Source organism: Acromyrmex echinatior, chromosome 2 (assembly GCF_024713525.1).
Source record: "Acromyrmex echinatior isolate Ae372 chromosome 2, ASM2471352v2, whole genome shotgun sequence".
NCBI classification, from domain to species: Eukaryota; Metazoa; Arthropoda; class Insecta; order Hymenoptera; family Formicidae; genus Acromyrmex; species Acromyrmex echinatior.
The window spans coordinates 8,948,912-8,973,074 of NC_141853.1; the positions used below are offsets into that span (position 1 = coordinate 8,948,912).

The 24,163-nt window shown below is 26.3% G+C and overlaps 5 protein-coding genes across 13 annotated transcripts in view; 1 reads left to right on the forward strand and 4 right to left on the reverse strand.

Moving 5' to 3' along the window:
• The window catches only part of mbt (serine/threonine-protein kinase PAK mbt), a 52,295-nt gene that overhangs the window by 2,423 nt on the left and 25,709 nt on the right, over positions 1 to 24,163 (forward strand). The window lies entirely within an intron of this gene.
• On the reverse strand, positions 823 to 7,721 carry LOC105148080 (uncharacterized). 2 transcript variants are annotated; one of them, XM_087416139.1, is made up of 7 exons: positions 5,784 to 7,721; positions 5,286 to 5,555; positions 4,685 to 5,153; positions 3,971 to 4,070; positions 2,481 to 2,606; positions 2,186 to 2,341; positions 823 to 1,088 (listed from the first exon to the last, which is right to left on the reverse strand). In XM_087416139.1, exons 1-5 carry the CDS (start codon positions 5,812 to 5,814, stop codon positions 2,511 to 2,513), a joined length of 966 nt encoding a protein of 321 aa, XP_087272265.1. In that variant the 5' UTR covers positions 5,815 to 7,721; the 3' UTR covers positions 823 to 1,088; positions 2,186 to 2,341; positions 2,481 to 2,510. The 2 variants fall into 2 exon arrangements, with proteins under 2 accessions (XP_087272265.1, XP_087272268.1); XM_087416142.1 differs by lacking the exons at positions 823 to 1,088; positions 2,186 to 2,341 and having other exon boundaries at positions 2,487 to 2,606; positions 3,884 to 4,070.
• On the reverse strand, positions 7,855 to 12,425 carry LOC105147963 (odorant receptor 10-like). 4 transcript variants are annotated; one of them, XM_087416016.1, is made up of 8 exons: positions 12,301 to 12,425; positions 11,843 to 12,112; positions 10,556 to 10,810; positions 10,342 to 10,480; positions 9,400 to 9,499; positions 9,202 to 9,327; positions 8,866 to 9,021; positions 7,855 to 8,049 (listed from the first exon to the last, which is right to left on the reverse strand). In XM_087416016.1, the coding sequence occupies exons 1-8, from the start codon at positions 12,329 to 12,331 to the stop codon at positions 7,996 to 7,998; spliced, it is 1,131 nt and encodes a 376-aa protein (XP_087272142.1). In that variant the 5' UTR covers positions 12,332 to 12,425; the 3' UTR covers positions 7,855 to 7,995. The 4 variants fall into 4 exon arrangements, with proteins under 4 accessions (XP_087272142.1, XP_087272137.1, XP_087272145.1 ...); XM_087416011.1 differs by having other exon boundaries at positions 8,866 to 8,903; positions 8,967 to 9,021; positions 10,342 to 10,810; XM_087416019.1 differs by lacking the exon at positions 10,342 to 10,480 and having other exon boundaries at positions 10,630 to 10,810.
• On the reverse strand, positions 13,314 to 17,957 carry LOC105148081 (odorant receptor 10). Of its 3 annotated transcripts, none has more exons than XM_087416122.1 (8): positions 17,106 to 17,957; positions 16,621 to 16,890; positions 16,193 to 16,320; positions 15,849 to 15,946; positions 15,242 to 15,341; positions 15,029 to 15,154; positions 14,452 to 14,607; positions 13,316 to 13,502 (listed from the first exon to the last, which is right to left on the reverse strand). In XM_087416122.1, the coding sequence occupies exons 1-8, from the start codon at positions 17,134 to 17,136 to the stop codon at positions 13,449 to 13,451; spliced, it is 963 nt and encodes a 320-aa protein (XP_087272248.1). In that variant the 5' UTR covers positions 17,137 to 17,957; the 3' UTR covers positions 13,316 to 13,448. The 3 variants fall into 3 exon arrangements, with proteins under 3 accessions (XP_087272251.1, XP_087272248.1, XP_087272242.1); XM_087416116.1 differs by having other exon boundaries at positions 13,319 to 13,502; positions 14,452 to 14,489; positions 14,553 to 14,607; positions 15,849 to 16,320; XM_087416125.1 differs by having other exon boundaries at positions 13,314 to 13,502; positions 15,849 to 16,320; positions 17,106 to 17,154.
• On the reverse strand, positions 18,071 to 23,511 carry LOC147910464 (odorant receptor 10-like). 3 transcript variants are annotated; one of them, XM_087415749.1, is made up of 7 exons: positions 23,288 to 23,469; positions 22,829 to 23,095; positions 22,085 to 22,523; positions 21,665 to 21,764; positions 21,456 to 21,581; positions 19,918 to 20,073; positions 18,071 to 18,268 (listed from the first exon to the last, which is right to left on the reverse strand). In XM_087415749.1, exons 1-7 carry the CDS (start codon positions 23,316 to 23,318, stop codon positions 18,215 to 18,217), a joined length of 1,173 nt encoding a protein of 390 aa, XP_087271875.1. In that variant the 5' UTR covers positions 23,319 to 23,469; the 3' UTR covers positions 18,071 to 18,214. The 3 variants fall into 3 exon arrangements, with proteins under 3 accessions (XP_087271875.1, XP_087271868.1, XP_087271881.1); XM_087415742.1 differs by having other exon boundaries at positions 22,085 to 22,553; positions 23,288 to 23,333; XM_087415755.1 differs by lacking the exons at positions 18,071 to 18,268; positions 19,918 to 20,073 and having other exon boundaries at positions 21,470 to 21,581; positions 21,726 to 21,764; positions 22,085 to 22,553; positions 23,288 to 23,511.

Sequence of the window (24,163 nt, forward strand, 5' to 3'; positions counted from 1 at the left end):
ATCGGTTATGTCTGATCTAATAAAATAAGAGATAGAAAATGTTGCATCACATTATAAATTCGTCGATACTTAGAAAGTTTTTTCCATGTTTCATGTTGCTTCATTATGTATGCGTTTATTGCGAAACGAGAAATAACGTTATTGCATCTTTAATGAGGTTTTCTGTACCAGACAACAAAAATTATATTTAAAAAAAAAGATGACGTGAAATTGTATAACACGCATCTTTTAAATATCTCTTTTAAAGACATATTTGTTATTATAGGAAACGTGATAAAATATTTTCTCTGGACTATAAGAAGATTATAATTCATATTTGAAAATTGCCCAGACATTTCCAATGATAAAATTTTGATATCTTAAAACTGCAACTGTATGATAACTTTCAAAGCTATTAACATTCTCGAAATACGATAACAAATTTGTTTTAGTTGCATGATTCTGTTTATAAAGATATAAGGCAGAAAATTCTTTTCTCAAAACTGAAGTACATATAAAACTCATATAGTTATAATAACGTAAGTACATTCATCTTGTTATGTTGATTTGATGAAATACAGTTGTCATCAAATTTAATAAAACATTATCGCTAAGTGTAATGTATTTCAAAGACGAACATTAAGAAGAAATTTTATACTATACATTTTGTACTATACATATTTTATTATTATATTATATATGAATAGTTCAGTTTTCTTTTGAATCTTAATCCATATGATCAAATAATATTATAAAAAAAGTTATAGCAATGTACAAAATCGCATAGCTTATGTTGTACTCTCGCGTGGCGAGCTAAAGTTAAACATAATGCACGAGGGCCCATTTCCATCGAACTATTTTTGTTCCATAAAAATATTTGTTACATTATAAATGTCTTAATGATATAATTTATAATAAACACCAATAGACAAAACATAATTATATTTTTATTACAGCTGTAACAATAGCAGGTTTTCTAGAAATATGTCCATTGTAAGTATAAAATTATGAAAGTATCCATTTTTAAGTTGATATAATTATTAAATATTAATATATCAACCATGTTGTGTTAATAAAAATGATATATAGCCCATCGATGTTTTTAATATCTGTAAATAATTATTTTTATTTAATGATATTTAAGAAATACGTTGCCAATATCGTTTCTTATGTAGGGGAGATCGGAATTAGTATGCAAACTTTACAGTTTTCAATTTTTACAGACAAAGCTAAAAAAACTTACCCAAAAAATAAATTCTTAATTAATTATAACATGCATTCCGTATATACAGAAAAATTTCGTAAACCGTACTGACTTATCAGAAGTCGATACGTATTTACTCACATATCGGTATTTCAGACCACCCGTACATCCCATTTAAAACCGAGGGAAATGATTATATTGAAAATTTTGTTTCACAAAAGTTGGGGCTCAAGTAATTACATGGACATATGCGATTGATCTTGGTTGGCGTCGTGAAGATTATGCCAAGATTGACTTGAATTTTTTAAACGGTAACTTATATCTTTCATTGCATATTCTTGTAGTTGATGTCAAGACGTTTTTGAAACACTGGTTACAAACCCCTTTTTAGTAGATCTTCCTGAATTGAGACTTCAGTGCCACCGGCGTAAGGATTACCCAAGATGTACTAGGTGGAAGTTACACGATCGGATTTACACCTCTTCGAGGTGTTTTTTTAAAGTCTCCAATCGTGCAATCTCCTTGCAGTACATCTTATGTAACGGTAATGCTCAGCGTACTGAAATTTTGAAATTTCATAATTCAGAAAAATCTCAACTAAAAAGGATTTATAACCAGTGTTTCTAAAACGTCTTAATAACAGTATATAAGAACATACAATAAGGGCTATGGGTTTCCATTTAAAAAGTTCTTATCGATCTTGACATGACCTTCACGCCAACCAAGGTCAATTGCATAAGCCTATGTAATGCATTACTTGATCTCAAACAACTTTTGTACGAAATGTTTTTCAAAATTACTATTTCCCTTGTTTTTAAATAGAGTATATGAGTGTCTGAACATCCGATATGCGTGCGTGCGTGCGTGCGTGCGTGTGTGTGTAAATAAAGAGAAAGAAAGAGAGAGAAAGAGAGAGAGAGAGAGAAATTAAATGTGAAAATAAATCGGATTCCATTATATAGCAAAGTAAAATTAATATGAGAAGAGTTAAGATAATCTTACACTGCAAAACGTAGCCATTGTTAACGGAAAAATCTTTCCTGCAGTGATACAAAAAGGATATTTCGCTCGCATCATTAATAAAATAAGACTTCTTGCCTTCCTTGGTTCCAATTTGTACCACTCAACATCACATATTGCACGATATACTGCATTGCACTTAGAATATAAGAAAACATATTAATTCATGCAACTTCAATAAGGATTATTTTTAAATATATTAATAATAGTTAATTGAGATTTAAATAACTTCTTATTTCTTGTAAAAGAAATTAAGCACAGAATAGATATAACTTACTTGCTCTGTTACAAGCTCTCCTGCCCCACACTAGAGAAAAGTATTCATCAAGAAGATAATAAGAAGTAATACTGAGAAATATCCTTGTACGATAACAGTTTTATCTATTTTTCCATCAGCTAATATCTAAAACATAAATTATAAATTAGCAAAAGAACATAGAGTATTACTCCGGTATTTACGTTGCAAGGGGATATATATATATATATATATATATATACATCTTAGAAATCGAAAAAATAAATATAGGGGTAATTTGCACATAACCATTCTATTATTTTGTCTTTGTGTTCTATTAGTATGGTGTTATGATTTCAGTTTTTTTTAAATTAATATTATATGTTAAAACCACTATCACACAATTGAATCGATTTAATTGTCAATGCAGTAAGTAGTGCAATCATATATTATAACTTACTTAAAATGATTATTATTAGAGAGTGCGAAAGGCTTAAATATTATTTGGAGAAATGTAATTGTAAAGAGAAAATAAAAAACGAATTACAGCAAAATACAAGTGCTTTTATATTTATTGTTCAATTTAAAGTCTTGTAAAGTCTATGTCATCTGTTTGGAATATATAGCATTTTTAGCAAGCGGAATTTATGCCCAAAGCATACAAAATACTCAGATTAGATTCAGTGCAATAAATGCAATAAATATACTACATGAACCATGTACGTCATAATACTTGTAATATATGCAAAAAGTTAGAATTATTATCTATTACATTCTGTATATATATTCATTTTTATTCCTTGATAGTAATTTGTAAGTTATCGTATCATTTTACATTTTTTCTCTAAACATTATTGGTAAAATCTTCCATGAGTCGTATATCCCACTTATAAATACTCGGGAAAAAATGTTATATATATGAACATATTTTATATATAATTATATATAATTGTATATAATTATGTATGAAACATTTTTTCCCATGCAGAGAGAGAGAGAGAGAGAGAGAGAGAGAGAGAGAGAGCTGTATATTCTACCTTTATACGATAAATAGACAAGTACTTCAAAAAGTATTTTTTTTAATATAAAATACAAGTATTTTGGCATAAAGATTTCTAATATTATTTTTATGTAAACAGCACAAAGTTTCTATTGGTATATTATACTATTATACCTTATTATATTATTAGAATTCAAGATTAGGAAAGTTACTTTACAAGTTATGTATAAGTTATCCTTCATTGCAAAAATTAAGTACATTCAAATACTTCACGTTTTATAATATATTTTATCATTTGCACTAATTTTATATTACTTTTGGTAAACAATTTTTATATTAACAAATACGTATAAGTTGATTTAAGAAATAACTTATAAATAATTTTATAAAATAACTTTCTCAATCGTGGTATTATTTATCTTAAAAGTAGTAAATAATACTTAACAAATTAAGTTTTTGTGCAGCATATATACCGGAGTTACGTTATGCATGCTATAAAAGATTTTCTCGTATTTATTTTATTGCATCTTACAATAGTAAATAAAAATCCGGTTAGGCAGAATACAACACCAAAATGAAATACCAATACTAACATCATTAAAGAATATGTACTTTCGATATTGTCGGCAAATCTATAAATAAAATTATTTAAAAGGGTATCACATTAAATCAAACATTATATATACAAAGTGTCCCATTTTAAATAATGCACAAAGATTTCTCGAAAACTATGTGGAAAAATGTTTCAAACAAAAATTGATTCGGAGGACAATAAGAAAGTACCACTGATTTGACTTTGGGTGTCATCATCAAGATTATCGATTTTTATTAATAAAATACTATTTTTGATGCCAGAATCTATTAACTGATGTGGAGAGCTTTTTAAAACGCTATAAGGAAAAATTTTTTGATTAAGTACTTTTTGAGATATAAATTGAAAATGATCAAAAGTAGGATGTTTCATTGAAAAAAAATCGATTTGACCATGACCTGACCTTATGGCGACGCCACCCAAAATTAAATCAATGGTACCTTCTTATGTCCTCCTCCGAACCATACCACTTTTGTTTGAAATATTTTTCCGTATCTACAGTTGTCGAGAAATTTTAATGCATTATTTAAAATAGGACACCCTGTATACATATATTAAAAATTGTATATATTTAATCATAAAAAAAAAATATATATATATATATTATCGACTATTTAACATCGTTAAACATTTTACCAAAATAAAAATTCATACCTGATAAGACGTAAATGAGTCGCTACGATATTGTTTAAAATTTTATTGAAATTTTTATATGAGATCAAATTAATTAAGCGGCGTCTAAAGTTTTCTAATTGGCCACAAATGTGAAGAACTATTACAACTAGAAAGACATCTACAGACATGTAAATGGTAGCTGCAAATAATGTCGTCAAGATCTGAATAAAAAATGTTAACTCAAATTGTGGACTCTTATCTGTATCGTAGAAATGATATGTCTCCAATGGTAATGATTTGCGCCGATCTGTGGAATTCGTTACGTAGGTTACTGGAAAGCCAAAATAAGGAGGAATAATTATTGCTAAAAACCCCATTATCGTGAGACCATATTCAATCATCATAATTAATCGCGCTGTTCGTGCTCGTTTTATCATCACATTTCGTTCTTCATCCAGCTTAAATGCCATCCAATCCTCTGCCATCATGTTTATAATTGATAATATAACTTAAAAATATAAATAATTGTAGATAAAATGTAAGCAATGTAAAAGACGTTAAAATATTGAATTATTTAGACATATGTTATTTGTAAATTATCGCGCCAAAAAGAGAATCGTATATATAATTGTGGACGTACCCATTCGTTTCCGTAATATGATAATGTATTTCACTGATACTACTATTAAAGGTAATGTTGTATGTAAATTGTCTATTACAAGTACCATATTACCCCAAACTTTTATAATTGCACGTATCATCGGAACGTTTGAAACAAATATTAATAAAATAAGAATGATGCCGATCCAAATTTTTGGCCACAAATATTTCTTAGTATATTTGTTAGGTTTAGGCCATAAGCCCACTATTTCAAATCCTAAACGTTGTAGATGTATTGCCCATATGAAATCTAATAAATTTTTATGCTGTATTAGCTAGATAATACAGTTGCAAATATAATATTTATATAATATATTCAATATTTAATATCTAATTATTAAGTATTTGTACATAACAAAAGTTAACAGTAACACAGTATCACAAGAATGAATTTATAATATACTGTAGTGTACAAACTTATTTAGTAGATTATTAATTAAACGATTAATAAACAGAATATGTAATATGAAATTAGTACCTCTGTATCCTGAAGAATTTGTAACATCCATATTAAAAGCATGAAGAATGTTTTGTTCCTTCCACGATATGATGCGAAATGATCATCAAGCACGCTCTCTATACGAATGCAAAAACTCGACAGCATTGTCAAACGTGGCATTAAATATTAAGAATGCTATTCCCAGTTATAACTACTGATATCGTAAGAAAGAATTTTATAAACGTTTGAGTTAAATTCGTTTATGTCTGATCTAATAAAATAAGAGGTAAAAAATGTTGCATCGCATAAGTTCGTCGATACTCACTCGGAAACTTTTTTCCATGTTTCATATTGCTGCATAATGTTCGCATTTATTGCGAAATGAAAAATAATGCTATTGCATCTTTAATAAGGCTTTCTATACCAGCCAACAAAAATTATAGTAAAAAATGCTTGATGTAAAATTGTATAGTTATACATGTATAACATCTTTTAAATGTTTCTTTTAAAGGCATATTTGCTATCATTATAATTAATGTGATAGAATATTTTTTCTGGACTATAAGTAGATTATAATTCATATTTAAAAATTGTCTTTGCATTTCCAAATTTCGGTGTCTAAAAATTATTATTGTAGCATTTATTATTTTATTGCGAAAATGTTATTTCAGCTTTGAAAACTAGCAACAGTCTCACAATAAATTAAATTTATTTCTGTTATCGAAGATGAAGGAGCCTTTTCTTTTTTCAAAATTAAAGTGATAAAACATGTGATTATTCATATAAATAACGTAAGTACGTAAATACAGTCATCTTGTTATATTGATTTGATTATATAAAATGTCAAATTTGGTAAAACATTATCACTAAATATAATGCAATTCAAAGACGAACATTAAGGAAAAATTTTGTATAATGCTTATGTACTATACTTATATTATTATGTTATACTAATATATAGATTTTTCTTGTTTTTTCTTGTTTTGTAAACGTAATGCAAAAGAGTCTAATTTCTATCAAATTATTTCTGTTGATGCAATAAAAATATTTATTATATTATAAAATATGCTTAATGATATAATTTTTATTGAAAAATAAATAGGCAAAATGTGATATTTTATTTTTACTATACGATAAATAACAATAAAATTGTTTTCTAAATAGAAAATTGTGTCCATTATAAGTATAATATAATTACGAATGTACTTATTTCTATGTTTATGTGAGTATTGATATTTCTAGTCATGTTTTATCAATAAAAATAATATCTAGCCAATCGCTGTTGCATCTTCAATGCGACTTTCTATAACCACAAAAGTTGTTTACAAAAAGAATGGTACAAAATTGCATATTGTATGTATTTTTTAAATAATTTTTTAAAGATGTATTTAATGTTGTAATAAACATGAGTGAATGTAATATTACCTCTAGTTTATAAGTAGTTTATAATTCATACTTCAAAGTTGTCCATGTATTTTCAATGATGAAATTTCAGTATCTTATAACTGCAAGTTTATAATGTATGGTAGCTTTAAAAAATGTGGCAACATTCTCGCAATAAAATAACTAATGCCCTGCTGAAAATAAAAATTGTGTAGTCGAATGTAATTTGTAAACGGTTCTTCTATGTTTCATTGTTTTAATTTTTGTCATCTAGAAGCTTTGTTTACACTTTTGATATTCTTCCATTACATTTGATTTTTATTTTCATCAGAGTGTGTTCTAGTTCATGTTTCTGTTCATTGAAGATAAGATAGCAAGGACTGATTCTTTTCTAAAAAAAAAATTGCAATAAAATGTAAAACTCACATAGATGTATCAAGACAATTACATTTATCTTACCATGTTGATTTGATAAGTACAATTAATATCAAAAATTATTATTAAATAATGTTTGTAAAAAAAAATTAATGTAATTATAAAACAAACATTAAAATATTGTATTATAATTTTGTGCTGATTGATGATAGATTTCTCATTTTCTCTTAAACATAATGCACAAAAATCAAAATTTTCATATTATTTCTGTGCAATGAAAATATTCACATTACAAAATGACTTAAATCACTTAATAATATATTATATAATTTATAATAAACAACAATTAATAGACAAAACTTAATTTTATTTTTTAATCATGATATAATAAATTTCTACATATTTTTTAGATAAATTTCTCCACTTGTAACTACGTAATCATGAACATATCTTTTTATATTCATACAGCATGTTGAATGTTAATATATCATCTTCAATCATGTTTTGTCAATAGGAATGATATATAGCCAATCGATGATTTTAATATCTAAAATTAATTGTTATTGTTATTTCCTGACATTTAAGATATATATATAAATATCATGTTATAAATATCAACTTTATGTACGTGTATATGTAAAAATCAAGATTCTGATAAACTACAATGGCTTTAATTTGTGTTATAAATGTATTTTTAATTTAATGTCATAAATGTGTGGTAATTATTATTACAAGGATTGTGTTATTTAATTTATGTTAGAAAAAAAGATATATATTATTATCAATATTTTGAGATAAATAGGGGAACATATTTTGATGATCTTTTCAATAACTTTAAATAATAATAAAAAATTAAATAATAAAAATTTGTTAAATAAGTAATAATAAAAAATTTGTTTCAAACTTATAATCTAACTTCTTTTAGTTTATATCCTAAAAATAGTTAAATTTTCGAAGGAATACTCTAATACAAAGGTATTCAGCTGATTGAGTATTATCAATAAAAAGACTAAAATGTATCCTTTCCTATTAAAAAAAAATCTTTTTTATTGACAATAAAAAGATTAAGCTTTAAGGTTATTCAAGATCATGAATGTATGTCCCCCTACTTGTTCTACAATTTTGATTATAGGTGTGTCCCCCTTATCTCTGTTTTCAAAAAAAACTTAGTGAACTTCTTATCAGACTCACCTCACACACACACACACACACACACACACACACACGCAGGCACGCACGCACGCACGCACACATAGAGAGAGAGAGAGGTGGGGGGAGACAAATTGCATAAAATGTAAAATATATTTCATTCAAATAGCAAAGGAATATAATTAAAACGCCAGGATTGTATAAGTAATCTTACGCTGCAAAAAGTAGTCATTGTTAGTGGAAAAATATTTCCTGCAGTGATATAAAAAGGATATTTAGCTCGCACCATTAACAAAATAAGATTTCTTGCCTTACTTGATTCTAACTCGTACCACTCTAGATCGCATATTGCACGATATACTGCATTGCACTTAAATGTATATAAAAAAATTTATTAATATCCATGACATTTCAATGAGAATTATTTCAAAAAGTATTAGTATAACAGTATAGTAATATAATAATAGCATAATATAACGATATAATATCAGTATAATAATATAATAAACTTATTTACATACAAATACTATTTATACTCATTATAACTTACTTGTTCTGCTACAAGCTCTCCTGCTCCACAATATAGAAAAGTATTCATCAAAACAATAAAAAGAAGTAATAGTGAGAAGTATCCTTGTGCGATATCAGCCGTATTTATATTTTTGTCAGTTAATATCTGAAATTACACAGAAACAAAGAAAGCGTACTATGCCTGCTACAAAATATTTTGTGTTTTACCAAATCTTACAATAGTAAATGAAAACCCGCTTAGGCAAAGTACAATAATAAAATGAAATACCAATACTATCATCATTAAAGAATATGTATTTTCTATATTGTCGGCAAATCTACAAGAATAAAAATATTTAAAAGAGTTATTATATGAAATCAATGAAACACTACATATATGTGTGTGTGTGTGTGTGTGTGTGTGTGTGTGTGTGTGTGTGTGTGTGTGTATGTGTGTGTATGTATATACACATATATACATATTAGGTGTTGGAATTAATTCGTAGCGTTTTACAAGTGATGGGAAGTACTTTCATTAATGTATTTTTTAATGCTCATGTGAAATAAATAACATTCTTTCATTAAAAAACGCTACGAATTAATTCCAACACCTAATATATATTCAAAAATATATATGTATGGTCAAAATTCGCAAGTGGACAATGTCGACGTTGCCCGAGTTGACTGCTGTACAATGTCAGCATTGTCCCTACTTGCGGACTTTGCCCGTGACATAATGTATCTAAACATGAATCTAAACATAAAATAAATAGATTATTGTTCATTCATTTAACATATTTCTAATAACAATGTACAAAAATTAATGTAATTATTGCATTATATGTATATACTAATAAGAATATTTTTGACGAACAAGTTGTACAGCTGATTTGCCTGGGAATAAAACGTAATAAAGTTTTCAATGAATATGAATATTTACTAAGTTAAGAAAAAGAAAATTTACATTATATTTGATTACATACATATTAAAGAACATTATATCTGATTCCACACATATTAAAGCTAATCCGTATTAATTCTCTATAATAAATATAAATATAGATAAAAAATTTTAATATTTAAGACAAATTTGAAAAACAAATTTTCAATAATATTTCTAAATTAATTCTAATTAATGTTCTATTGTAAAATATTCTATTGTCATAATAAAAATTCATACCTGATAAGGCGTAAATGGGTTTTTATGACGTTATTTAAAACTTCATTAAAATTTTTACATAAAATCAAATCAATTAATCGGCATCTAAAGTTTTCTAACTGGCCACAAATATGAAGAACCATTATAACTAGAAAGACATCTACAGACATATAAATTGTAGCTGCAAACAACATCGTTACGATTTGAATGAAAAATATTAACTCAAATTGCGGACTTTTATCTGTATCGTAGAAATGATACATCTTTAACGGTAACGGTTTGCGCACATCTGTGAGATTCGCTACGTACACTACTGAAATACCAAAATAAGGTAGGATGATCGATGTGAGAAACGCTATTACCACGCAAACATGCCCAATTATCGTAATTAATCGTGCTGTTTGTGCTCGTTTTATCATCACATTTCTTTCTCTATTTTGCTTAAATGCTATCCAATCATCCGCCATCATGTTTATAATTGACAAGACAGCTTAAAAATATAAATAACTTTAAGTAAGACATAAACATTACTAAAGGAGCTAAAATAATGAATTATTCGGATATATTGTATATTGCTATTTTCCGGAAAAAATTTATTATTCATGAATATATACTAAAACCTTTTACACAACTTTTGTCTGAAACATTTTTATAAAATTTATATTTTCCAAGTTATTTAGGACCGATCTTTTTTCCCCAATATATATGTAATTATATGTGAAATATGTATTCATATACGTCCATTACACATCCTTCTTCCTTTTATAAAATTACTATTAGTATAATAAAAGTATTATTATTAATATTTTATTACACTAAAAAGTAATAAAAGGATGTATGAACATGTACTCAAATAGCACAGAATATTTATATTTATAATAAATAGTTATAAATATTTATTATTGTTTATTTTTTAAAATATTATGTAAATATTTTATACTTATTTTATATAAGATTTATTCAAAAAACGTTATTAAAATATAGACTAAATGTTTTATTTAATATTTATGATAAACATAGATACACATTTTTAGTTAATATTTTTTCCTTGGATATAATGTCTTATTAAAATATTTTCTGTGATATTAATATTTATTATGATATATACGATAAATCTTTCACAATTTTTATAATAAATATTTATAAGTTGTGTAATCTAAGATCACAAAAATATTTTCAAAATAAAAAATAAATTTTACAAATATTTTGTAAATATTCTATAAATATTTTATATTGTCTGGGTACATATTTTATACATAGATATATATGTTTGTGAATGTTCATAAATATTTACGTATATTTATACATGAGTTACCGGGTTAATCTACAGCATCAAAGAAATTATACATATTTTATAATTTATTACTATATACGTTAATATAAGAATAAATCATACATAATTTCTGGTTTTTTTTTTATAATCCAAAATATATTTGTAATTATAATTATTTCTCATAAGACGATTTAACAAAGCAACGGAATATAATGCTAAACACTTTATTTTATATAATTCTGGATATACCTGTTTGTTTGCGTCGTATGATAGCATATTTCAGTGATGCTATTAGGAACGGTAACGTTGTCTGGAAATTGCTTATTACAAATGTCATATTGCCCCAAACTTCTATAATTGCATGTACCATTGGAACAATAGTGACAAATATTAGTAAAATGAAAATGATGCCAACCCAAATTTTTGACAACAAGTTTTTCTCAGTACATTTGTTAAGTTTAGGCCACAAGCCCACCATTTCAAATCCTATACGATGTAGATTAACTGCCCACATGAAATCTGATAAGTTTTTATGATATCAGCGATTTGAAGAAAACACTTTTGCAAACTAGCATATAAATTATTATTAAATATTTTACGAAAAATTAATAATAATAAAGTATTTCAAGAATGGATTTACAATACAAAATTATACAAATTTCTTTACTACACATATTAAACATAACTGCAGCACATGAAATTAGTACCCCTGTATCCTTGAGATTTTGTAATGTCCATATCGAAAACTATGACATGAAGAAGATCTCGTTCCTTCAATGGTAGTATGCAGAATGATCATCACGCATGCTCTTCATATAAATGCGGATTGCACGGCATTAAATATTAAAAATGCTATCCATAATTACAGCTACTGATATTGCGAGAAAATTTTATAAACGTTTCAGTTATAAAAAGCATTTATGTCTGGTTTAATAAAATATGAGACAAAAAATATTTCATCGCATCATAAGTTCACTTAACTTGCTTGAAAAATTTTTTTCGGATTGCGTGTCGCTTCATTATGTATGCGTCTACTGCGAAACGAGAAATAACACTATTTGCATTTTTAATACGACTTTCTATAGCCACTAAAATTGTACTAAAGAAAAGAGATAATATTAAATTGTATTATGCGTATTTTCAAATGCCTTTTTTACATTGATTATTCAAGGAAACATGAGTGTAATATTACTTAGACTATAAGTATATTATAATTCGTATTTCCTTCACAATTGTATTTCCAATAATAAAATTTCGATGCCTTAAAACTGCAATTTTAAAACGTATATTGTTTTCTATGATCTAGCAACATTCTTGCAATGAGATAACCAATTTGGTCTGACATTTTTTTGTTTATCGAAGATAAAGCCGATCAATTCTTTACTTAGGATTGAAGTAAGTGATAATAAAACTGATATGGATGCACTAATGTAATTACATCTTACCACGTTGATTTGATAAAACACGAATAGCACTAAAAATTAATGAAACATTATTATTACGTATAATATAATATCTAATTCAAAAACAAGCATTAAAGAGAAATTTATTTTATAATTTTGTATTACAAATTCCTAGTTTTCTCTTAAATGTAATGCACAAAAATCACTAATCACTTGAATTATTCCTATGCAATGAAAGTATTCATCATATTTCAAAATACTTAATAACATATTATTTATAATAAATAACAATTATATAATAGACAAAACATAATTTTATTTTTTAAATATGATAACAATAAATTTCTAAATATTTTCTAGGTAGAAAATTCTTTACTTGTAACTATGTAAACTGTAATCAAAAATCTATATTTTTACACTTATGTAGTATGTTGAATATTAATATATCATCTTCAGCCATGTTTTGTCAATAGGAATGATATATAACCGATCGATGATTTTAATATCTAAAATTAATTATCATTGTTATTTCTTGATATTTAAATATACACCAATATTGACTTTGTGTATATTTAAAATGTACGTGTAAAAATCAAGATACTGATTGATTGTGATGATTTTAATTTGTATTATTATAAATTTGTATTGTTACGTTTTTTAATTTAATCTTATAAATATGTGATAATCATTATTGAATCGTTATTTAATTTATGTTATAATAATATTTGCAGTATAATCTGTAATCTTATTTATACCATTTTGTAATTTTTGCAAATTTTAGTTAACGGAAAATTGATTACTAATAATCGCCAAATGAATATTCGCCCGACCTATCCGAATGCAAGCCTTGCCGAATGCAAGCGTGTGGTGAGATACGACTGCTCAGCACGAAAATGTAAGATGTGTTTGTGTCATATACTCCAACATGCTTCAACACGTTTTTATTGAGCACGTTTGAGTGAATAGAAGTTATGGTTGAAGAAAGTAGGAGCATATAATGCGAACAAATCTTATTTTCTTTCGTCCCTTATGCATTGCCACTTGTACTAATAGCGTTTTCTCTTGGGTGTACTATCGCTCATCAGTGCAATACTCAGACAGTGTAGTGTGTCTCCTTGGCTAGAGGTGAACTCATTCACGTGTTTCCGTGGCTATAGTGTAGTGCAAATTTTAAACAAAAAGTGGAGTTTTGCTACTCGATCTCGAAGAGACGGTGTAGAGCCAATGTGAAAATTAAAAATTTGAAAATGGAAGTCAACCGGTAGCAGAATTAAACACGATCGCATGAAGTAGTATAATCATTCAGCTGCATATATAAGTATAAATATGTGTATGTGTATATATTGTATATACACACATACATACACATACATACCACGAGAGAAAAAGAGAGAGAGAGAGATTGTTAAACAGAAAAGGCTAAAACTAAACCGACAAAATTATAAATAATCTTACATTGCAAAAAGTAGCCATTGTGAGTGGAAAAATCTTTCCTGCAGTGATATAAAAAGGATGTTTAGCTCGTATCATTAACAAAATAAGATTTCTTGCCTTACTTGATTTCAACTTGTACCATTCAAGATCGCACATTGCACGATATACAGCATTGCTCTTAATAAATGTGTATGAGAAAATATATTAATATTCATGGCATATCAATGAGGATTATTTCCAAAAGTTATTAGTAATAATTGATTGAAATTTAATTAATCTCTTACTTTTTGTAAAAATAAAAAAATTAGAAATAGAAACATATTATACAACTTGAATGAATTTGCATTCTGTTTAACTTTTATTCAAAATTGAACATTTAACACGCATATAAATATATATAACAATATATATAACAAAATAAATTATTAATAGTTTTTCCTACTAATGTGACAGCAAATTTGATAATAAATAGCATTATAACAATATAAGCAAAAAAATACTTGTTAGATATACATGAAAATTATTTGATCCAAGCATAAAAGTATAATAAATTTATTTATATACAACACTATTTATGCATATTATGCATATAACTTACTTGCTCTGTTATAAGCTCTCCTGCTCCACAATAGAGAAAAGTATTCATTAATAAAATAATAAGAAGTAATAGTGAGAAATATCCTTGCGCGATATCAGCTTTATCTACACTTTCGTCTGTAAATATCTGAAATACATAAATTATAGGAAAGCACAAAGAAGCATACTACGTCTGTTATGAAATATTTTTCAAATTTATTTTACTGAATCTTACAATAGTAAATAAAAAACCGCTTAGGCAAAATACAATACCAAAATGAAATATCAATGCTAACATCATTACAGAGTACGTATTTTCGATATTGTCAGTAAATCTACAAGAATAAACAAATTTTAAAACGATTATCGCATTAAATCAATAAGACACTATACATATATTCAAAGATACATATTTCTCAATATTAACTTAAACATAAAATAAACAGATTATCGTTTATTTAATATTATCTGATACATTTCTAATTAAATATTTTTAATAAATAAAGTGCACAAAATTAATGTAATTATTACATTATGTAATTGTTATATATGCTAATAAGAATACTTTTAACAAACAAATTTTATAGCTGCCAATTTTGGGAATAAAATGTAATAAAATTTTCAATAAATATGATCACTGAATTGGAAAATAAATAGAAAATGTACATTATATCTCACTCCACACATATAAAGATTAATCCGTATTAATTTGCTACAATAAATACAAATAAAGATAAAAAATTTTAACACATTTAAAGATTAAAACGGACTTGTAAAAAATATATTTAATAATGCTTCTAAATTAATTACGTTACACGTTCTAGCACAATAAAAGTTCATACCTGATAAGGCGTAAATGGGTTTCTATAATGTTGTTCAAAACTTCATTGAAATTTTTGCATGAAATCAAATCAGTTAAACGGCATCTAAAGTTTTCTAACTGGCCACAAATGTGAAGAATTATTAAAATTAGAAAAATATCTACACACATGTAAATGATACCTCCTAATAAGGTCGTAAAGCTATGAATAAAAAATGTCAATTCAAATTGCGGACTCTTATCTGTATTGTAAAAATGATAAGTCTTCAACGGTAATGGTTTGTTCACACCCGTGAAATTCGTTATTACGTATATTACCGGAATGCCAAAACAAGGTGGAATGATTACTGCGAGAACCGCTATTACCATGAAAATATATCCAATTATCATAATTAATCGTGCTGTTTGTGCTTGTTTTATCATCACATTTCTTTCTTTATCTTGTTTAAATGCTATCCAATCTTCCGCCATCATGTTTACAATTGACAATACAACTTAAAAATATAAATAACTATATAGGTAAAACATAAGCATTGTTAAAGGCGTTAAAATAGTGAATTATTCGGATATATGCTATTTGTAAACTACTATACATCAAAGAAAAAGAATTATACATATTTTATTATTTATTTTCATGTACGTTGATATGTAAAAGTAAATTATACATAATTCTTGTTTTCTTATTATAATACACAATACATTTCTAATTATAATTATTTGTCATAAAACAATTTAACAAAGTTAAATACGGAATATAACACTAAATATTTTATTTTATATAATTCTGGACATACCCGTTTGTTTTCGTCGCATAATGATGTATCTCACTGATATTATCAGTTGCGGTAACGTTGTATGTAAATTATCTATTACAAGTACCATATTACCCCAAACTTCTATAACCGCATATATCATCGGAACATTAGAAATAAATATTAATAAAATAAAAATGATGCCGACCCAAATTTCGGACCACAAACTTTTCTCAGTGCATTTGTTGGGTTTAGGCCACAAACCCACCATTTTAAATCCAAAACGATGTAGATTAACAGCCCACAAAAAATCTAATAATTTTTATACGATATAAGCGATTTGAATAAAATAATTGCAAATTATTTTATACAAATATTATTATTTTATACTTTTAAATTATTAAATGTTTATACGGAACAAAAGTTAACGATACTGAAATCTCTCAAGAATATATTTACAATACAAAATTATAAAAATTTGTTTACTGTATACATTAAATGCGACCAATGTAGCATGAAATTAGTACCTTTGTATCCTGGAGATTTTGTAATATCCATGTCGAAAATTAGAACATGAAGAAGATATCGTTCTTTTCAAGGTTTGATACAGAATGATTATTACGCATGCTCTTCATACAAATGTAAAAACTCAGCACCCTTGTTAAATGCGGATAACACGGCATTAAATATTAAGAACGCTATTTCTAACTACTGATATTGTAAGAAAATTTTATAAACGTTCAATTTATAAAGGGCGTTTATGCCTAGTCTTATAAAATATAAGACAGAAAATATTGCGTCACATCATAAGTTTGCCGAACACATTTAAACAATTTTTTTATGTTGCATATTGCTCCATTATATATGCATCTACTGCGAAACGAGAAATAACACTATTACATTTTTAATACGACATTCTATAGCCACAAAAATTGTATTAAAGAAAAGAGATAATATAAAATTGCATATGTTACGCATATCTTGAAATATCTCTTTTAAAGACTTATTGATTGTTACAGCAAACGTGAGCGAATATAATATTATCTCTACGCTATAAGTATATTATAATTCGTAATTCACAATTCCAATAATGAAATTTCGCTTTATAACTGCAATTTTCTTATAACGTATGTAGCTTTCAATGATCTGGCAACATCCTTGCTATGAGATAATCAATTTGTTTTAACATTTTTCTGTTTATCGAAGATAAAATAGCTTTTCATAAAATTGATGTAAGTAATAAAACTGACATAGATGCACCAATGTAGTTATATTCTTGTCACATTCATTTAATAAAACACTAATAAAAATTGATGAAATCATCACTACATACAACCTAGTTAAAACACAAATATTAAAGGGAAATTTATAGATTTCTGATTTTTTTTAAACATAATGCACAGATATAATGTTTATCGAATTATTCCTGTGCAATGAAAATATTATAAAATGTTTATTAATATAATTTATAAAAAATAACAACGAATATAGACAAAACATAATTATATTTCTTAAATATGGTGTAACAATAGAATGTATTTTATATGTAGGAAATTTTCACTTGTAGCTATGTAATATTGTAGTCACAAACATATTTATTTGTACGCTAATGTAATATGTTAATGTTAATATATCTTCAGTCACGTTTTGTCATTAGAAATGATATATAGCCGATTGATGATTTTAATATCTAAAATTAATTATCATTATTATTTTCTAATATTTAAATATGCGTCACTAATATCCATTCTCAATGCATGTACATTAATTTATGTTATTATAACTAGTTTTTAAATATCATTTTAAATATGTGATAATATATGATATAAATGTATGAATAATTTTTGTATGCATCGTCATTAAATTTATGTTACAGTAAAATTTGTGGCTATAATCTCTATTATACATAGATAGGTATGGTTATCGTAATCGAAATATAATAAACATTTAACATTTTCTTCTTAGTTATATCTTACTTTAACAAAAATCAACAGTAAATATTGTAAATAATGAACTTTTGTTTATTAAAAATGATAGAAAATACGATAATTTATATTCCGAGAAAACTACAGATGAATATATAGATTTTAAATATCATTATTGCAAAGAAAAATAGTTGGGTTAAAAAGTATCACTTTTATGTGCTCATTTTTTAGCTTTCTTAATATAATCATAAAGGAAGTTGTTTTATTTTATCAACATTAAACAAGTATTATTAAACAAGGTTTTTGTTGCATACAAACTATAAAACGAATAGTATTGCATGTCTGTATATCAAATTAACTTGATTTATTTGATGTTTACAATTATATTTACTTTAATTTAATAACATTAAAAATGAATTAAGAAATAAAATTACTTAAGTTAATTAAAAAAATTATACAGGGCATTCATTTTAAAGGATCCACTCAAATATTTCAGAAATACTGCATTAAATCGAAAAATGTTTCAGACAAAAGTTTTTTTACTTTGAGGGAGACATGAGATAGTACCATTGGTTTGACCTTGGGTAGCATTATCGAGATCAGAGCAAAATCACTTTAAATTTTTTAAACGGAATCCTCCATTTTTTATTACATATTACTGTAGCTTACTTCGAGGGTTCTATAGAACATTATAATAAGCAATTTTTTTATTAAGTATTTTTCGAGTTATAAAATTTGAAAGTTACAGTATCATCGGAATTAGCATTATTCAAGAAGTCCGACTGACGACTAAAATCTATTATGTTAAATGTTCAGGATCATGACATGGATAGAATTTGTCAAGATCAAAGTCACTGGAAATTGTATCTCTTATTTTCATTTTTGTGTAAAAATGAGTTTTCCGTTCAAAATGAGAGGTACAATTCCAATGGCATTGATCTTAATAAATATTAACCAGTCATGATCCTAAACAACATTTAAGAAGTTTTAGTCGGTCGGACATTTTGAATAATGTTAATGCCGATGGTATTGCAAATTTTAAGCCTTGTAACGAAAAATATTTAATGAAAAAATAGTTAATATAGTATTCTGAAAAGTTCTCAAGGTAAATTACAAGAATGTGTAATAAAAAATGAGTAGTCCTATTTAACAATTTCAAAGACTTGACCTCGACAAATAGTACCATCGTATGTCCTCTTTGAAGTCAAAAACTATTGTCTGAAATCATTTCTCAAATTAACACAGTATATTTACGCATATGCATGCTCACTCGCATGTGCATGTGTGTGTAGATACAAGAGAAAGAAAGGAAAAGAGAGAAAAAGAGAATGAGGTTGCATACGAAAGTAATACAGGTTCCATTAAACAGCAAAGAAGCAAAATTAAAAAGCGAGAGAAATTTAAGTAATCTTACACTGCAAAAAGTAGCCATTGTTAATGGAAAAATCTTTCCAGCAGTAATACAAAAAGGACGTTTGGCTTGCATCATTAACAAGATAAGACTTCTCGCCTTTCTTGATTCTAATTTGTACCATTCAAGATCGCACATTGCACGATATACTTCATTGCACTTAATGAATACATATAACAAAACACTTAATAAATACATATAATAAAATATTAATATTCATGCTACTTCAATGAGAATTATTTTCAGAAGTACAAGTAACAGTTTATTGGGATTTAAATAATTTTTTGTAAAAATAATTAGAAACAGAAATATATTGTTCGACCCAAAACTTTACATTATTGTTATTCTTCATTCAGAAACGGTCACTTAACATACACAAATGTAAAAAAAATGGTTAATATTTATGGACTGAAATCTGATGACTTTCACCTTAACATGTTGTCAAGGTCATTCTCTGAAAGTCATAACCTCCCGCTCGTTATTCGTTTAAAAGTAAATAAAGTTGACAATGTATTTAATTATATAACTAAAATTTCAACTATCACAGATAATTGAAGTAACTCTTTAAATGAAACACTGCTTAAATGAAACATATCACTTGCAAAGCGAAGTATCCAGCCCACATTTTCCCTTGCACTTTTCCTTTAAAAAAATGTAGGGTTAGTATTTAATACAAAATACTAACACGCCAAATTATTTAAAAAATTCACAGTTTTTAATAAATTAGAGCAAAGAATATGTAAGTATAAATTTTGAATCACATGTTATATTCTGCTATAATTTCAATCAGTGCAAAATGAAAATCGGCTAAAATGTGCAACTAAATCCCAGCACTGATTTAAATTATATAAAAAAAAATACATTTTTATTTAATTAAAGTAGAGAATATTTACGTGGAAAGTTATTACGCTCCGTAAGTAGGATGGATGGTTCATCCTACTTGATGTAGGATGGGCGATAGATGTATCGATACACGGAAAATTGATTGGGAATTGATTTTTAGAGAGAAATGATTTTTTAATAAAAAGATCGGTCTGAAATGGTCACAAAAATGATTTCTAACCGATATTTTATAATTTATATTTTTAATTATAAATCGTCTTTGATATTATTTCAAACAAATTAATCTTTTTGTAAAAAAAATAATTTCTTTTTTATCTAAAGGGCAATTTTTTATCAATTTTTATCGTATCGACACGCGTACCATCTATCCGTAAACAGATAAAATAAAAAATGATTGCATAAAATGCCATATTACAGTTAAAAAATCAGATACAATGATTAATTTTGAATGTTAATAACTTTGGAACAAATAACGAGCGGAAGCTAAGACCTTTCGAAGGCCATGACTCAGAGTCATGCCTTACACATATACAATACATATATCAAGATCAACGCGAAGCTCGGTTTGTTATTGTAAATATTTACCAAAAATTTTTTGTTGAACATAACATAAAATATTACTCTAAGATATAAAACATACTACAATAAAATTTGTACAAATTATAAACATGTATCTTATTTATGTGAGAATAGCTTACTTGATACGTTACAAGCTCTCCCGCTCCACAATATAACAAAGTATTCGTCAATAAGACAATAATAATTAAAATCGAAAAATATCCTTGTGCAATAATAGATTTATCTATTTTTATATCAGCAAATATCTGAAATATATACATTATAAGAACATAAAGAAATTTATGCGTACATTAAAATATTTTCTCGTATTTGTTTTATTGAATCTTACAATAATAAATAAAAATCCGCTTAGGCAAAATACAATACCAAAATGAAATACTAATACTAACATCATTAAAGAATATACATTTTCAATATTGTCGGCAAATCTATAAGAATAAAAGTATTTAAAATTGTTATGATATCAATAAAATCAATAAAACTCTGTATGTGTGTGTGTGTGTGTGTGTGTGTGTGTGTGTGTGTGTGTACATATAAACGAACAATAATTTTTAGATCATTTATTAAATTGAAAGGTAAACAAAATACACACTTTTTAATTCTATACGCATTAAAATTTAATATGTTAAAATAAAATAATTGTAAATAAAAAATTTTAACATTTAAAATATAAAATGTTTGTGCAAAATTATTTATAATAACGTTTCTAAATCAATTTTGTTAAATGTGTCACAATAAAAATTCATACCTGATAAGACGTAGATGGGTTCCTACGATGTTGTTTAAAACTTTATTAAAATTTTTGCATGAAATTAAATTAATCAATCGACATCTAAAATTTTCTAACTGGCCACAAATATGAAGAATCATTAATATTAGAAAAACATCTACAAATGCGTAAATAGTAATTGCTAATAAAGTCGTTACGAAATGGATGAAAAATGTCAACTCAAATTGTGGACTCTTATTTGTGTCGTAGAAATGGTACGTTGCCAACGGTAAAAATTTTCGTCGATCCGTAGAATTTGTTATGTGTGTTACTTGAATGCCGAAACAAGGAAGGATAATTAATGTGAGAAATCCTATTATCACCAAAACATATTCAATCATCATAATTAATCGCGCTGTTTGTGCTCGTTTTATCATCACATCTCTTTCTCCAGCCAGCTTGAATGCCATCCAATCTTCTGCCATCATATTTACAATTGACAAGAGAACTTAAAAATATAAGTAGCTATAGATAAATGTAAGTATTATTAAATGCTAAAATATTGAATTACTTAGACATATATTGTTATTTGTAAACTATCACACCAAAGAAAGAATCATACACATTTTATAATTTATTTGATATGTTAGAATAAATTATATATATAATTTCTGGTTTCTTACTATACTTCATAATATATTTTTAATCATAATTATTTATCATAAGACGATTTAATACGAAATATAACGCTAAACAGTTTATTTTATATAATTCTAGATATACCTGTTTGTTTCTGTCGTATAATAACGTATTTCACTGATACTATTAGTAGGGGTAACGTTGTCTGTAAATTATTTATTACAAATATCATATTGCCCCAAACTTCTATAACTGTACATATCATTGGAACATTAGAAACAAATATTAATAAAACAAAAATGACGCCGACCCAAATTTTTGATAAGTTTTTCTTAGTACATTTGTTTGATTTAGGCCACAAGCCCACCATTTCGAAACTTAAGCGATGCAGATTAACTGCCCACATGAAATCTAATAAATTTTCACAAAATGTAAGCGATTTAGTTATAATAAGTGCAAACAAATATTTAAAAGACTAAATGTTTATATAGAAAAAAATGACAATATAATATCTTAAGAATAAATTAACAAGACAAAATTATACATTTACAATATATATTAAACACGGATAATAAACGAAAAAATGTAGCACAAAATTAGTACCTCGGTATCCTGGAGATCTTGTAATGTTCATATCGAAAGATAGACTAGAACATGAGGAAGATCTAGTTCTTTCCTTATGATGCAGAATGAGAGTCACGCATGCTCTCCATACAAATATAATAGAAAACTCGACAGTCTTGTCAAATGATCACACGACATTAAATATTGAGAACAGTCCCTAATTACGGCTATTGATATCGTGAGAAAGAATTTTATAAACGTTTATGTTATAAAAAGCGTTTATATCTGGTCTAAAATATGAGACAAAAGTATTGCATCGCCTCATAAGTTCGCTGAACTCGCTTTAAAAGTTTTTTCATGTTGCATGTTGTTCTATTATGTATGCGTCTATTGCGAAACGAGAAATAACGCCGTTGCATTTTTAATACAATTTTCTATAGCTACAAAAAATGTACTAAAGAAAAGAAATAATAAGAAATTGCATATTATGTATTTTTACATGTCTCTTTCAAGCACATATCGATAATTTGTGAGTAAATGCAATATTTCTACAACTCTAGACAATAGGTACATTATAATTCGTAATTCACAATTGCACTTCAAGTGATGAAATTTCTGTGCATTAAAACTGCAATTTTATAATTATATATGTAGTTTTCAGTGATCTGGCAACATTCTTACAATAAGATAATTTGATAATTCGAACATTTTTTAATGGTAATTCGAACACTTTTTTTGTTTATCAAAGATAAGATAGCTTTTTTTAAGATTGATGTAAGTGATAAAACTGACGTAGGTGCACCAACGTAGTTACATTCTTGTCACGTTTAATAAAACACGAATAAAAATTGATGAAATTATCATTATATATAATCTAATTAAAATACAAACATCAAAGGGAAATTTTGTACTGTA